This window comes from Eutrigla gurnardus (genome assembly GCF_963514095.1).
Source record: "Eutrigla gurnardus genome assembly, chromosome: 21".
Classification (NCBI taxonomy): domain Eukaryota; kingdom Metazoa; phylum Chordata; class Actinopteri; order Perciformes; family Triglidae; genus Eutrigla; species Eutrigla gurnardus.
The window spans coordinates 11,450,800-11,465,704 of NC_139932.1; the positions used below are offsets into that span (position 1 = coordinate 11,450,800).

At 43.7% G+C, this 14,905-nt stretch overlaps 1 protein-coding gene across 4 annotated transcripts in view; it reads right to left on the reverse strand.

Annotated features, from left to right (window-relative positions):
- cacna1c (calcium channel, voltage-dependent, L type, alpha 1C subunit) overlaps positions 1-14,905 on the reverse strand; it is a 176,879-nt gene that overhangs the window by 12,240 nt on the left and 149,734 nt on the right. For 3 of the 4 annotated variants that reach the window (XM_084039299.1, XM_084039298.1, XM_084039300.1), the window contains 13 exons: positions 11,531-11,620; positions 8,033-8,170; positions 6,549-6,614; positions 6,130-6,221; positions 4,723-4,885; positions 4,378-4,505; positions 4,203-4,299; positions 3,677-3,779; positions 3,095-3,196; positions 2,799-2,926; positions 2,359-2,499; positions 1,578-1,942; positions 1,266-1,292 (listed from right to left, as the gene is read on the reverse strand). In XM_084039299.1, the coding sequence (XP_083895425.1) occupies positions 1,266-1,292; positions 1,578-1,942; positions 2,359-2,499; positions 2,799-2,926; positions 3,095-3,196; positions 3,677-3,779; positions 4,203-4,299; positions 4,378-4,505; positions 4,723-4,885; positions 6,130-6,221; positions 6,549-6,614; positions 8,033-8,170; positions 11,531-11,620 (1,640 nt within the window). The remainder of the gene's footprint in view (positions 1-1,265; positions 1,293-1,577; positions 1,943-2,358; positions 2,500-2,798; positions 2,927-3,094; positions 3,197-3,676; positions 3,780-4,202; positions 4,300-4,377; positions 4,506-4,722; positions 4,886-6,129; positions 6,222-6,548; positions 6,615-8,032; positions 8,171-11,530; positions 11,621-14,905) is intronic. The other variant, XM_084039301.1, reaches the window with a different exon arrangement.

Here is a 14,905-nt window from a genome sequence, read left to right on the forward strand (position 1 = left end):
CCCCCAAAAACCATCTGATAATGCTTGTGCTTCAAATAAAAGCCGAGAGTGATAAGAAACTGCTTAGCTTGCAGTTATCGGCGCCCGTTATTTCTCAATGATTAACACCCACAAAAACAAAGTAACTATTTGTTTTTTGAAGCACCAGCACATATATTTCTGCCTGGTGAAGAAAAACTAAATGAGATTTCTAAATGTCAAGATGTCTCTTTAATCACAGCTATTTAAGCTGCTCCACAGCAAACTCTGGGTTAGAACAGCATTTGATTAAAAACCCTGGATAAGTTTCATTTAACTCACTCCACCTGGCAGCTGGGTGGAGGTTTCCCACCTTAAATCTAGTGAGATAGTGTATCATGTCTTTACACAGGCAAAGAGTTTAACGTACCTCTCTAATTAAATGTGACTAAACCTTCATGCACGCTGACCTTCTTGGACAAAAACATTTTCTTAACAAAAATGACTCAAATCTAATGAGTCGTAGATGTTTATGTTTCGTGTTTGTTTGTTGCTGAGCACAACAATGGAGGCTAATTTTGGGGAGAGAGTTTTAGAGGACTGTAATTGCAATATACTGTATTTTGTTTAAAACACAGTAACTGCGTTCATGCCATCTTCAGTTAAAGTAATTGTGTCTCATACTGATACCGATTAGTGTTCATAGTCATATATTTACAGCATGGGATAAATGAATACAGATAATAGTTTTACACTTAGCACAGCAGTGTTTTAACAAAGAGGACCCTAGTTTCATAAAGTGTGTTTTACTAATTATAAAACAAAATGTCATAATGCTGAAAGTATAGAGTTTGTCCTAAACAGAGGCCATAGTGTCAGGGTCTTTTTAGACTTTAGTCATTGATATTTCTCACGTACAATTTTTTTGCTAAATAAAATGTGAGGGATCACAAGTTAATAGGACTCATTCTCTGGGGACCATGAATATTCAAAGCACAAAGAGTGGAATATAGGACAAAGAGCATACATTGTGTCTAACCCAGACCTGCCATACAATAGCAGAGAACAGCAGCATTAAGAGCCTTCGATAGGAGAGGTTTGGTCATGTAGCACCAAACAGCCTATCCATGGGAGCAGATTCATTTATACAAGCAGCAGAGAGCCTGGCTTTGGTTATAGCAACTAAAGCATTATGTGCATAGCAAGGCTCACTATAGCACTCTGAGAGCGATGCCATGTTATGTACGCCGTTAGGAAACTAACACACACACACACACACTTTCTCTCTCTGTACCCTGGCAACATACCGCATAAGGGTGTCAAAAAAACACGTCCTGCTCGCCACCAGAGACAAAAGACAGGAAAAGAGAGGAGGAAGGAAAAAGAAAGTGAAGGAAATAGAAGAAAAATCTTGTTCGTACTGAAATGTCACGTTAGGCGCTAGCTAAACATCTGTGATGACGGTCAGGAAATGAAAGAGATGATCTAATAATTCTTGCCTCATTCAAGAACACATAAAATAGGAAAGGACAACAAGACCCCAAAAACACAAATACATGAAAAACATGGTAAACGCTTGATAAGTCCATGGTGTAACCTGCTGCCTGGCCTGCACTCACCTCTTTGGAGGAAAGCACCACGCAGATCTGGGCAGCAGGATGGGGGTGAGCGGCTGTCCGGTGTGCCCGTCCACAGTGCTGATGGACGGGCTCGGGAATCGACTGATGCCCTGCGGCGCCACCCCGACCATGCCCGTGTTGTTGGCATTGTTGATGTTGGCGTTGGAGCCGGATGAAGAGTACGAGGAAGGGGTGAACGTGGTTGAGTCCATGAGCTTCTCGTGGGACGGGCTCTCGCCTTCGCAAGGGGAGCCCTTCTGGCTAATGTGCAACGGACGCTGGGTAGTGAAGGACTGTGGGAAGGAAGCGCGGCCATCGCTCTGGTTGTAGTAGTTAACGTGGTTGCTGAACAACCCACCCGTTCGCTGTGGGATGAGAGGAGAGAGGGTGAGTAAAGGAAACACAAGGAGATGACAACTAAACACATTCACTGCTAGCAGCAACAAACCTCTCACCAGCCGAAATGGAAATGCAAAAGGCTTTGTGTCACAAACCAAGGGAAGGTTGAATGACCCAGGCATTAAATATTGGAGTAAAATCTCCATAACAAACTAGGACTCAACGGAGTGGTGTGAACGACCAGCCATTAAAATGTAGTTCAGCATCTGCAGTGATCGGTAGCCAAGCTGTGTGGTGGAGGATGAGGCTTTTCCAACCTCTGAGCACATGCTTGAATGTCTTCGCATGGAGCAATAATGTGGCTTCAAGCTGGACGCTGATCAGCTCTCTCTCTCTCGCTCTCTTTCTCTCTGGAGAGTGAGTGAGGGTGTGTGTATCCAACCTTTACCCTGAAGATATCATCCTCGGATGCAGCCGACACCGGCTCCTTCAGGCCTTTATCCAGCTCCTCCTCCACGGTCAGGTCTCCGGAGATGGCCCTCCGGATCTCTGGGCCGATGTCATGCAATGTCCGCAGGCCCGCCTACGCACAGACCCAACACACTGAGGAGTTGCACTTTCATGGAATACAACAGTGACCAACATGTTTATTATCGTGGTCAAAACCCTGAAACCTCAGATCACATTTTCCACAGTTAATTTATAACAAGAAGCCTATGAAAGTTGTACACTATATCCCCACTCACACTTCTTTTCTTTTTGGGCACCATCCCAATCTGAAAAAAATCTACTGCTGTCTTCTGAAATTCTTGACGCAATAAATATATAAAGATATTCCACTTTATGACAAAGGGTTAACATAACCTCTGTATGCTTGTGTACCTGCAGAGAAAGGGCGGTTTTGGGGGCCACCTTGGCCACAAGCCCTTGTTCTTTCCTCTTCTTAAACTTGCGGAAATATTCCTGGATGAGGAAGGTGGCGTAGAATTTCCCGACTGTTACTTCATCATCTGCGAGAAATAAAAATATCAAAATTAGGTCAAATGCTTTTCAGAAAAGCTGTTGCAACTGATGCTGCTGAGGCTCCATCTTTATGTTTCACATTAAAGTTCACATTTTCTATATTTGTGTTTATCGTAAGCTATGTTAGATATAGCTGCGTTTCATGGTATACATACCTCCAGCAGGGGGCACTACTTGATCCAAGAGCTTCATGCTGGTTCTCTTCCAGATCTTCTTCACTATCGCCCTCAGTTCCTCATTGGCCTGCTCCAGGTTACCTGCACACACACACACACAGGATTCATACTGTTAGTAGCTGATTGGAAGGGGGGCGAGGAGGGATGTCATCCCCTTGTTAGCAAAATCACTAAATGAAGCCCTCGTTAACGTGCTATCCCCCCTTCATCCTATTAGCATAGTGAGAATCTATGGCCCCGACCACAAATATCAGCAGGCTAACTGTTCTGTGTATTGATAAATCCATGACGCTGTCCATGGTGCTGAAGCAGCAGACAGATTTGTATTTACGACTTTTTGTCTGCGTTCCGCCGTTCAGTCAGTTTTGTCAGTTTTATCTTGAATCTATAATATTCTTTAAACTACGTAGCTGGGGATGGTATTAAAATACAGAGCCAAAAGCATCGTACACAGGGTGTTAAAAATGAACAAATAGCCTAATGGATACATATAAATAATATACAGAAGATGACTACGCAGCCTGTCCAGTGTGAAAACCTCAACACAAGTGTGTCTGTTACCGTCTGTCTTGATCCTGAGTGCGGTCCTGACCAGAGCAAACAGCGTGGCGTTGAACATCACTGTTCCATCGCTGTTCAGAGGCATGTTCATCGACACCAGGCGCTACATCAGATGACAACGTTTTGTTTCATCACGCAACATTTTAAAATAGAACAGGTGCTGCCAATAGATGCTGGCAGCTGAAAATGAGCAGACAGTGGTTTGACACGATGGTCACTATTAAATTTCCTCCAGAGATGTCAATGTTTAAATATCTAAAATAAATTCTCTGTACGATCTGTTTTCAATGTGCCATTTGAGTCACTGTGGAAGGTGTTATGAGCCGACAATATGTCATCATATTGATATCACAAAGACAAATTTCTGTATAATTCTCACACCTGGCAAGTAGAGTGGTATAAATTCAGCCCCCAAACTAGTCGCAGAATGAATTCTAATCGTTGAATTTCAAAGCCTGATCAAATATTCTGTGCGTTTTCTGCAGCCTTCACACCGTGTTGTGTGGGACCAATGGTGTATGTTTACCTTGCAGGCCACCCTGTGTGGACAGAGCTTTCCAAAGCCGAGGGGAGGCTGAATTCTCCGCAGCAGAGTCACCACATCCAAGTGCTTTATCCTCCCTCTGGAAACAGCAGAGACGTCACATTATAGTGATAGTTGTAGTGTTGTTATTAGTATTGTTATTTCCCTGTCAACGTACTTAGCCTCTGGGTCATATTCCGCCCAGATCCTCTTGAATTCATCGAGATGATGCGGCCCCAGGATCGACCAATCACGTGTCAGGTAGTCAAAGTTGTCCATGATGACGGCCACAAACAGGTTGATGATCTGGGGGAGAATCGGGAATCAAATCAAATGATCGCCTCTACCATTATGCAGCGAATCATCGTGGCTCTAACCAAACGGAACCAAATTATAACCAACTTATAACCTACATGACCAGGAGGAACTTAATCATCTATGTGTGATCACTGTGATGTTAAACTATACTCTCTGTTTTAACCACTCTGCTTTAAAGAGACCCATTCTTGCTCACTGTACTCACCAGAAAGGCACAGAGCATGTAGAAGCTGACAAAGTAAATGATGGCAAACTGGCTGCCGCAGTCCTCGTGGGCCAGGTTGTTTTCGTGGGTCGACCCTTTCTCACACGGCCGGCTGGTCGAGCACGCCAGCATGATCTCCTGCCATGCCTCACCTGTTGCACATCTGATAGATAGACATCCATGCACACGCACACACGTTGACGCAGATACGCATGCAAAGGTACGATACAAGTACATCAGAGGTACACACATACACACACACACACACACAAGAGCGTAAACGTGTGCATGTGCGCACCCATGCACCAGCATGGAGTCACGTGTGCATTTACGCGTGAAAACACACACATACGGATGCATGTATGTGTGCATGTATGCGTACAGACATACAAGCATATAGAAACACACAGATACGAGGCAGGGAGAGGCAGAAACAAACATATATATGCATGAGTGTTAGTGTCACAGAATCATCACATTTATATCCTGACACAATACATTCAAAGAGCAGCAGATATTAGCTTTTTGTCCAAACTACAGCTGTCTTCCATTCTGAATACTTCAGTAATATTGCGCCTTTCTAACTCTCCGTTTTTGCTATTATTCATCAGTATGAAGTATCCAAGCATCCCATCTCACTGAATGGAAGTCCATTGCTATGATTAATTCCATGAAGGGGTCTGTGCATAGAATATGAATGAATAGAAATGATGCTTTGTATGATTTTATGGCAAAAGTGACCATAGTTTATCATATCTGATCTATCCTTTCAGTTTCTGTGTTGTTTTTGTCCCCTGCATGGGATCTTACCCTCATTGCAACCACACAGGACAGAGAGGTTTTCTGACACTGGATCCAGGCAGTTTAAATGTTTTATCGGGAGAATCCTCTGACAACTGAAGAATGTGTCATCCTCCGTGGACCAGAACGTTTTGCAGTAAATCCGAGTCACTCTTTGAAGCTAACTACTGAGCATACAGGTAGAGTGTGGATGCTGTTAAAGCTGCTTAGTAACTGGTGAGTCTGTGTCAGCTCTTTGGTGATATTATGGCGATCGCTGCTACTGTATATACACTTTTTCAACTCTTGGCATGGTGGCAGTCACAAAGAGACGAAACATTATCCCACATTGACTCTTGTGCGAAGTCACAGAGTCGGCTGAATCTGCAGCTTGACATTTACAGACATCCTGGCATTTAATTAACCGGCTGCTGTCAAAAAATGTCCACGGTAGTCTTTAACGTAAAATACGAAAAATGCTTTTTGGAGTAAAGGAAAGAGAGGGAGAAGAATGATAAGGGCGAAAGAGCAGAATACATCGACTTTGAAGCACAAAACGGTAGCTATTAAGAGAAGTCGGAAGAAGATGAGGGAGGAGAAGATGAGCAGCGTAGTCGTCTTCCTCACCTGAAGAGCAGCAGCACAGCCTGCGGGAACGTCTGGAAATTGTTGTTCCTGTTGATCTGTGTATGGTCCCGCAGTGCTATCTTACCAAACATCTGCACAGGGGGGGGGGAGGAAGTAGTCACAGCACACAGGATATGAGGTCAGCATTGACAGGAGGAAGTGATTGCTCTCTGTGATACAACAAAAACTCAACAGGAGAGACAGAAGGACGGACAAAGAGAGGAGGAGGAGGAGAGACTAGCAACAGCTAGAGTAGCAAAGAAGGAGGAGAAGGTGGAGGAGAGAGGGACGACGTGACCGGACAGGAACTCTGGATGACAAGACTCCAGGAGGACAGACACAGGATGGAGGCCAGCTGGAGGAGAGAGAAGAGAACAAAACAGAGGAGGGGGAAACACGGTGACAAGACAACGGCTTACCTGCATGCCGATGACAGCGTATATGAAGAATAGCATCACTATAAGCAGAGCTACGTAGGGCAGAGCCTAAGGAGGAGAGAGACACTTTAGTGCCAAGTTGTCGACATTATTATTCCGCACCAAGGCTGGAGTCCATTCACTTTCATTCAAATCCCACACACCCGACTGATTTAGGAGATACTCGAAGTGTTGATTAACCTCAGGCGTGTGTTTCTTTGTGTTATTATATTATATGACCAAATGTGTTGGTACTTTATGAAGTGAAAGTGAACGGATCGGCAGCCCCGTGTGGCACAGCACCAAAAACAATCCAGGACAAATCATCTGACTTAGGAGTGAAAAAACCTCAGTAAAATACAAGCTGCTCTCTGAGTTCAGCCAGAAGATCAGTCCCAACATGTTGTACATGAACCAAACATGGCCAGAACAGGCGTGTCTTCTATAGGCACACACCTGGGAGACTGTGTGGAGGAACTGAGCTCCTGGCTAACATGACTCCTGTGACTGGGAGAGCGGGGCCAAATCATGACGATGCATTAAAAAGGAAAAGACGCCATGAGTACAGTTTTTGTTGTATCATCAATGTGTTGAACTTACATGATGTGGCCCGTCTCAATTGACACAAGAGAGAGAACAGATCATTTTCATTTCCCCCATAACTCTCTATCAAATGATTTTTATTTTTTTTGGTGGAGTGCTTCATTTAACTTCATCTACTGCTTATCCCGCCTACAGGGAATGGTGAGCTTCCAGGGGTTAGTAGTAGGGTGTTGAAGGGGAAAGAGAGTAGTAGAAGAAGAGGAGAGATGAGGAGGAAAGAAGAAGAAGAAATATTTCTACGGTTAAGGTTCTTGAGTTCCTGCCTGTTTCCCAGCTTCGTGTCCCTACACCCCTCCCTGCTTCTGCAACAAGACTCCTAAACCTCCTCTCCGTTACCTCACACCATCCCTCTTTCTTTTCCTCCTTCCCCATTTAGGCTAAACTGTCCGACATTCCACCCTTCTGATGTCTTGAAAAAGATAGGAAGTGGAGACAAGGAGGGAGGAGGCAAGGAAAGGAGAGGCGGCTTGTGAGACTCCACCGGGCTGGATTTACACAAGAACAAGGATATTTTTAGATGTGACTCAGATCTGAAAATAAAAGATGATTTGCACGGTATAAATAGATCATTAAATAAATCTATTCTGGATTTAATATCGGATAATCACCTTGTTGGCACACTGTGTTTGAATCACAACATTTGTTATCAACTGTCTGCGGTGAAAAGTGACATGAAGTTAAAATAGTAACAAAAAGACCCCAGTCTGGGTCACACTTGGATTAAAGCTCTATTTTTTGCTTTTTCTTGAAATATCGTTAAAATAGCGACAAAAAGGCTCCGATCTGGGTCACATTTGGGTTAAAGCTCTATTTGGCTTCACCGTTTCAGTCCTGTGTAAACCCAACCCCCTGCACTAGCATGTTGTGTCCGGTTCTCCCCTCACTTGGAAGGATTTGATGAAGGTCCACAGCAGGGTCCGAATCCCTTCCCCGCGAGACAGCAGCTTCACCAGCCTCATCACGCGGAACAGCCGGAAGAAGGTGATGGAGATCCTGGCGTTCTCTTCAGAGTTCTGCAGTCCCTTTTTGGTGGGGTTTGGTGTTTTTTTAGAAAAAACACAGGACGCATGGGGACACATGCATATAGGTAGGGGAGGGAAACACACACACACGCACACACACACACACACACACACGCACGCACGCACACAGGTAAAGACGAACACACAGACACACACACATTTGCAGAAATGCAGACAGACAAGTAACATTCGTATGCATATTCCCACCCACAACATACATGTGGATGTAAATATGTACACGCACACACACACACACATACACAGTCACACACACATACAAACTGAGTTAATAAATGAAATTCTGCGTCCTACAAAATCCCATCAAAATCAACTGACAAAAGAGATTTGGGAGAGAATCGGGCAATCATGCTTATTTGTCTGGCTTCATGGAAAAATCACTTGGCAACAAAGAACCTCTCAAACCACCTAGCAGCTTCCTAATAACACCTGCTTCAACCTGTCTTTACACAATAGATACGTCCAACTGTGCAACACGAACAGTCAACGTCATTTTGGAGTTTTAAAGGCACTTTAAAACTTTACTGAACCAGCAAAACTAAAAAACAGCTTCACTAAAATGACTGCTACTGATACGGTTCTGGCATCCTGCTGGAACTTCCACTTCACTTCAATGTTGTCATAATTAAAGTGAAGAACACACTCTTGGGGGTTGTTTCTATAACCTATTAAAGGTCAAGCCAGCCTTGCAGGGACGTTTAACTAACGAGCATTACAATACTTTCAGAGCCCTCGAAGTAAATCATCCTACTAAACTGAAACATCCACACTAAGTGTGGACTAAAAGTCCAATACCTGCGACCCGGCCACAGAGATTCCCATCGATAGAGGCGAGCTCTTTCATAAATCACTGATAACAATTCACAACAGATGAAGTTCAAGAATCCTAGTGTGCAGGCACATTCCAGTTTCAATAAATCATGCAGGCAGGCTAATTGTTTGTCTGGAGCGACTGGCCATCGGGAGAAACGATTCAACTTTCAGATGGATAAAGATATTAGTGCCCTGTGCAGCCACTGCTAAATAATACATATTTTCATGGGTGGTTAATCTCCTCATATTTGCTTTTTTTGTTTACTATGATCTTCTCGACCCCTGCAATCATTATATTTGGAGAATTTATACCTTTATTGAAAATATTCCCTAGTAGAGCTTGAGAGGCACGGCAGCTTTCTAACTGTCTATTATCCCAGTACTCATCCACAGGAAATAACTCCATGATGAAATATTCAGCCACCTCGCTGAGTGCTATTCTAATACAGATTTATTTATTCATGCGGCTGCTGCTCATTCTCTGGGTAAAAAAAAGGCGGAAAACAAAGGCAACATCAGGATTTGTGTAGAGCATGATGCAGTTAATACAACAACTAAGGACCCAGTATATTATTCACAATTACAGCAGATGGACTGGAGGAAGCCAAACACCAGTTTATACAACTACCAAATCATCAGCAACCATAACAACAGTAACGACCTGCACCTAACTACACTCAACCGCACAAATCTACCATAACGATGCCTACACTGTGATGAATAAACAAGTTCATCCTAGACCTGACCCCTAAATCTGTTTTATGCCATTTGTGTTTTTCCAAGAGGCCATCAATTCTTTATGCTAATCCCACAGAGAAAACACAGTGTGCTCCTAAAAAGAACGAGCCATTCTCCACACATCCTACTGCAGTTTGGGATAACAGATGTAATATGTTACTTTTCAAGTTTTTAAGAGGAATAACTCATCTTGTTTCTAAAACTGTTACTATATATAACTATTTTCTTTCCCTTCTATGTCTCTGGGATAGCTTGGAGCAGAGTGGCTGCTTTCTAAGGGTGGATGTCACATGTGGCCCTGACGCTGTAGTGTTGACAAGTAACCCAAGACGTGAGTTGTCCCAAACTCCACCGGCAGATGTGCAGAAAATGGCAAATCCTTCTGAGGAGTGTAAGTCAAAATTCTGTACTGCATGTAATACCACAACTGGACCACAATGGGGACCACTGCACCATAGAGAGAGTGGGGCAGTGAGTGGCAGAGGCACAGTGACAGTAAGTGTAACAGAGAGAGAGAGAGAGAGAGGGAGAGAGAGAGATAGAGAGAGAAAGGGAGTGAATATGAAGAATAGTTTGAATTATTCAGACACATCCAAACAAATAAGACTGATTCACAGATAGACAGCAGGCCATTGGAGAGTGAAAGAAAGAGAGATGGCGTGATAGCGTGACCATGATGGCTTGCACTCATGACGAAGCACTAAAGATACCACACCCATAAGGGAAGGGGGGGCAAGTTGCAAGCCATGGGGGAGGTGGGGGATGCGGGCACCATGGCAACAACAATAGCCACTCAAGGAGGACTCCAATCACAAGACTCCAGTTAAAGTTGGCCTGCACAATCCAGTGTTCTTTACAACACACTCACACACACACACACACACACACACACATATATATATATATTTATATATAAAATGTACAAACAACTACTACAGGAATATAACTCAGGACATGCTGCAGAAGATGACAGCAGGAGCGAAAGAGGAGCGATGAAGAGCCAAAAGTTTTGGGTCGTACCATGGTTGGCGGAGCAGAAGGAGGGATGGAAGGATGGAGGGATGTAGGGATGGTGGAGGAGGGAGGGAGGCGGATGAGGTTACCGGTTACCGGCAAATCCTTCTGAGGAGTGTAAGTCAAAATTCTGTACTGCATGTAATACCACAACTGGACCACAATGGGGACCACTGCACCACTGAGAGAGTGGGGCAGTGAGTGGCAGAGGCACAGTGACAGTAAGTGTAACAGAGAGAGAGAGAGAGCAAGAGTCTGAATATGAAGAATAGTTTGAATTATTCAGACACAGATAGACAGCAGGCCATTGGAGAGTGAAAGAAAGAGAGATGGCATGATAGCGTGACCATGATGGCTTGCACTCATGACGACGCACTAAAGATACCACACCCATAAGGGAAGGGGGGGCAAGTTGCAAGCAATGGGGGAGCCGGGGGCAGCGGGCGCCATGGCAACAACAATAGCCACTCAAGGAAGACTCCAATCACAAGACTCCAGTTAAAGTTGAACTTCACAATCCAGTGTTCTTTACCACACACTCACACACACGCACACACATGTATATAAAAACATGTAAAAGTACAAACAACTACTACATGAATATAACCCTGGACATGCTGCAGAAGATGACAGCAGGAGCAGCAGAGGAGGCATGACAAGCCAAAAAGTTTTGGGTCATACCATGGTTGGCAGAGCAGAAGGAGGGATGGAAGGATGGAGGGATGTAGGGATGGTGGAGGAGGGAGGGAGGCGGACGAGGTTACCGTCGGAGCGTACCATTGGCCTTACCACAGGGGGGTGAGAGGAGGAAGAGGTGGAGGAGGAAGGCGAAGAGGAGGAGGACGAGGACGCGGAGGAGTCAGCTGGCTTTAAGGAAAGGCAACAAAGATCAGCACCAGAGCAACGCCTTGTGTGTGTCTGTGTGTGTGTCACTGTGTATGTACAGTGTGTGTGTCTATTGGTGTTTTTACGTGAAGAATTGTGAGAATTTCACACCAGCCCAAAGAAATAACCGGCAGGCTACTGAGGGTCACACGATGGAGAGGTGAAAAAAAATAATTTCAACTGGGCCAAGAGGGAGATTTCAAGATATAGAGACTGAACCTTCTGACTGTGAGGGCAACAGCAGACTTAATCATAGTACCAGAAGATTAAAACATGTAGGACGTTTAAGATATGTGGGAAATTGCCATCCAGTGCCTCGGGGGCCAAAATAATGAAGATGGTCTGGGGCAGCTATAAAGGTGGGGAGAGCTGATGTCTATGTGCCACATAGCCCCTGTCACATGGGTTTGTGTGTATGATGGTGGATAGAGGGGCGCCTCTGTCGCTATCTGTTTTTCTTCCTGCCAACTAAAGCTACAGGACATTAACAGTGGTTGCACCACTAGCTTAGCTCAGGCTACGTTTGCCAAATGCATCTTAGCATTAAAGGACAATGCCTCCTTTGAATATGTGTTATTCAAGCGTTTCTCTGACCTGAGAATAGTCAAGATCCAAGTGAACTCTGATCTACTATTTAAGGTCAAAGACGCATCAGAATACCACAATAAAAAAGAAAGGATGTTAGGATCATCTCAGTCAGTCTCAGATGATTTAAGATGCTTTTGGAAATAGGAGTCCACGAGTGTTTTAACACTAAGAAGCACAAATATAACATACAGTAGGGAGACACCCACTGGTCATCTCTGGTATTATAACATTTCACACCACTGGGAGTGATAGATTAACTCGTAGTTCAATCTATGACTCGGGAGCCGTTCAGTCTGCTTCGGTGTTGGACCTGTTAAATACCTCAGCACAAAATGAAGCATTCTAACAGAGCCAGACACACAACTTTATGATCACACACATTCATGATTTAGGAAGATGTAACTATATATGTTTGTCAAAATACTAATAATTAATTTGCTTTACAAGCACATGATTGCGTAAGAGTTGTATGAAGCGAGGATATGTGTGTGTGTGTGTGTGTGTGTGTGTGTGTGTGCATGTCTGAGGAGAAGACCTGAAGCATTAAGATGTGAAGGGAAGGAAAGTTGGAAGAGAGGACAGCTGTAGGAAGGAAGGGAGGAAGGGAAGAGTGGTGGATAACGGGAAGATAAGCATGAGTAGGAAAGATGGGGAAGAAGGAAGGAGGGAAGGAAGGAAGGAAGGAAGGAAGGAAAGACGGAGGGAGGGAGGGAAGATGGCACTGAATCACTCTAGGTTCAGGCTACGTTAAATCTGAAATATAGGAGGAGGTGTGTGTTTGTCCGTGTCTATATGTGTGTGTGTATGTGAGACATAGAGGTCCAACTTGGTCAACTTAAATCTGAATTTGCTTTAATTTCTATGTGAAATCAAAGCTGTGAACCGTAGGTTAAACTTGAATCATTCTCTGGTATAATATAAAGTGACAAAGCAAATTACAGTGGACTACCATGGACTTGGAGGATTGTGAATTTGACCCAACAAAACAGTCAATTTGTAAATAATCATATCGTAGTCCTTTTAGGCTTAACTACAATGCAGATGTGAGTTACTGGAGCGGCAGATCATCGGATTTATGAGGTCATTTCAAATGTACTTGAGCCGTTTTCTCACATCGCATGTCGTGTTTCCAAGCAACAATTTCAACAGTTCAGTCAGTTCAAAAGGCAACATGGGTCTCCGGGGAAGATTTTTACCCTTGATTAGAGATTTATGTGTTTTAAGTTTTAATACTGAAACATAAAAGGAAGGATTTTTATTTCATTTCTAACGTGTTGGGATTTAAAAACATAACTAACTGATATCAGAATCCTTTTTAACATAGTAGATATGTGCTCTTATAAGGTATATATGAAAAGCATGAGAGACCCATGTTACCCAGCTTGCATTTCAGGTGAGCAAGCAACACCGCAATCCAACGAGAAAGACGACAGAGAGAGAGAGACAGAGATAAACATCCATAAAAGAAGAGTAAAGTGAACTGAAAAAAGCTCAGAAAGAGAGAGGGAGAGATATGGAGAGGAGAAGAGAGGGCATTCCGAAACAGAGAGAAAGAAAAAGAGAAATAGATGCAGTCCATACTGGCATCGTCTGCAAGGCACCGCTCAGAGCAAACCACTACAAGTCCGTTCACACTACTTCTACTCAAAACAAAAACCAAAGACATAAAAGAAAACCACAGAAGATTTAAGAAGCACCCGCAGGTTGCTGGGGGGAGAATTAGAGACCCAAGGATTAAAAAAAGTCTTCCGATTCGATGACCACAAAAAAAAGTCCATCTAAGTCAACAAGCACCCAACAGAGTAGCGAAGTGGGTGCACTCAAAAACAACAAAAAAAAGTTTTAGCCATTTAATATTTACTTAAAGTAAAAACATTTTAAAAGCTGGCCTGTTACTGCACTTCAGTGTGTACTTAGGAATGCAATGACAGAGAGGTACCTGTTGGCAAGCTGCTACTACGAGTCCCTAATTGCATTGCTCAGTACGCCAAAAAGCATTCGCCTGTGCTTTGGTGCCTGATGAAATGCAGTAGCAGGTTTAATCTAAAAGGTCTCAGTGGCAGGGTCCCGGTTCAAAAACAACAAGGCAAGAGTTCTCACAGGATTGGAGTGCGGAGGGTTTCTTAAAAAAGAAAAAAAAAATATAGGAAAAGGCTTGGGCATCTCATAACGCAAATCATTAAAAACCACCAGAGAAGAGGAGGGGGGGAAAAAAACTTTGGACATGCCTTTAGGTTAGGGGGTGGGAGAGGAAAATAACGGGACATTTAGGGAGAACTGCAAACCAATCAACAAAAAAATCAATCAAAGGCAAACTGCAAACCAAAGTGTTAAGTGCAGCATCAGTGACTTGTATAGATGACAAAGATGTATATCTCCGGCCTGTTGAACCTCAGTAGGGGTTAATTATTGTCAGTTCCCAACAGAAATGTCTCTGATAAGTGTCCATGTGTATATTTGTGTATTCATACACTCCTCCATCACCTCCTCTCTCCTGCAACAGCAGGATATAGACATATAACCATTCCCCTGACGTCACCATCCTGTAATAACTAGATAGGATAACTGAATCAAATAGAAAATATCCGAGTACAGCCTCTCACTGGGACAAATGGGTTTCCTTCCTAAAGGCCCCGAAAAACAACTGCCGAGCTCATACACCCCTGGGATGCACTAACC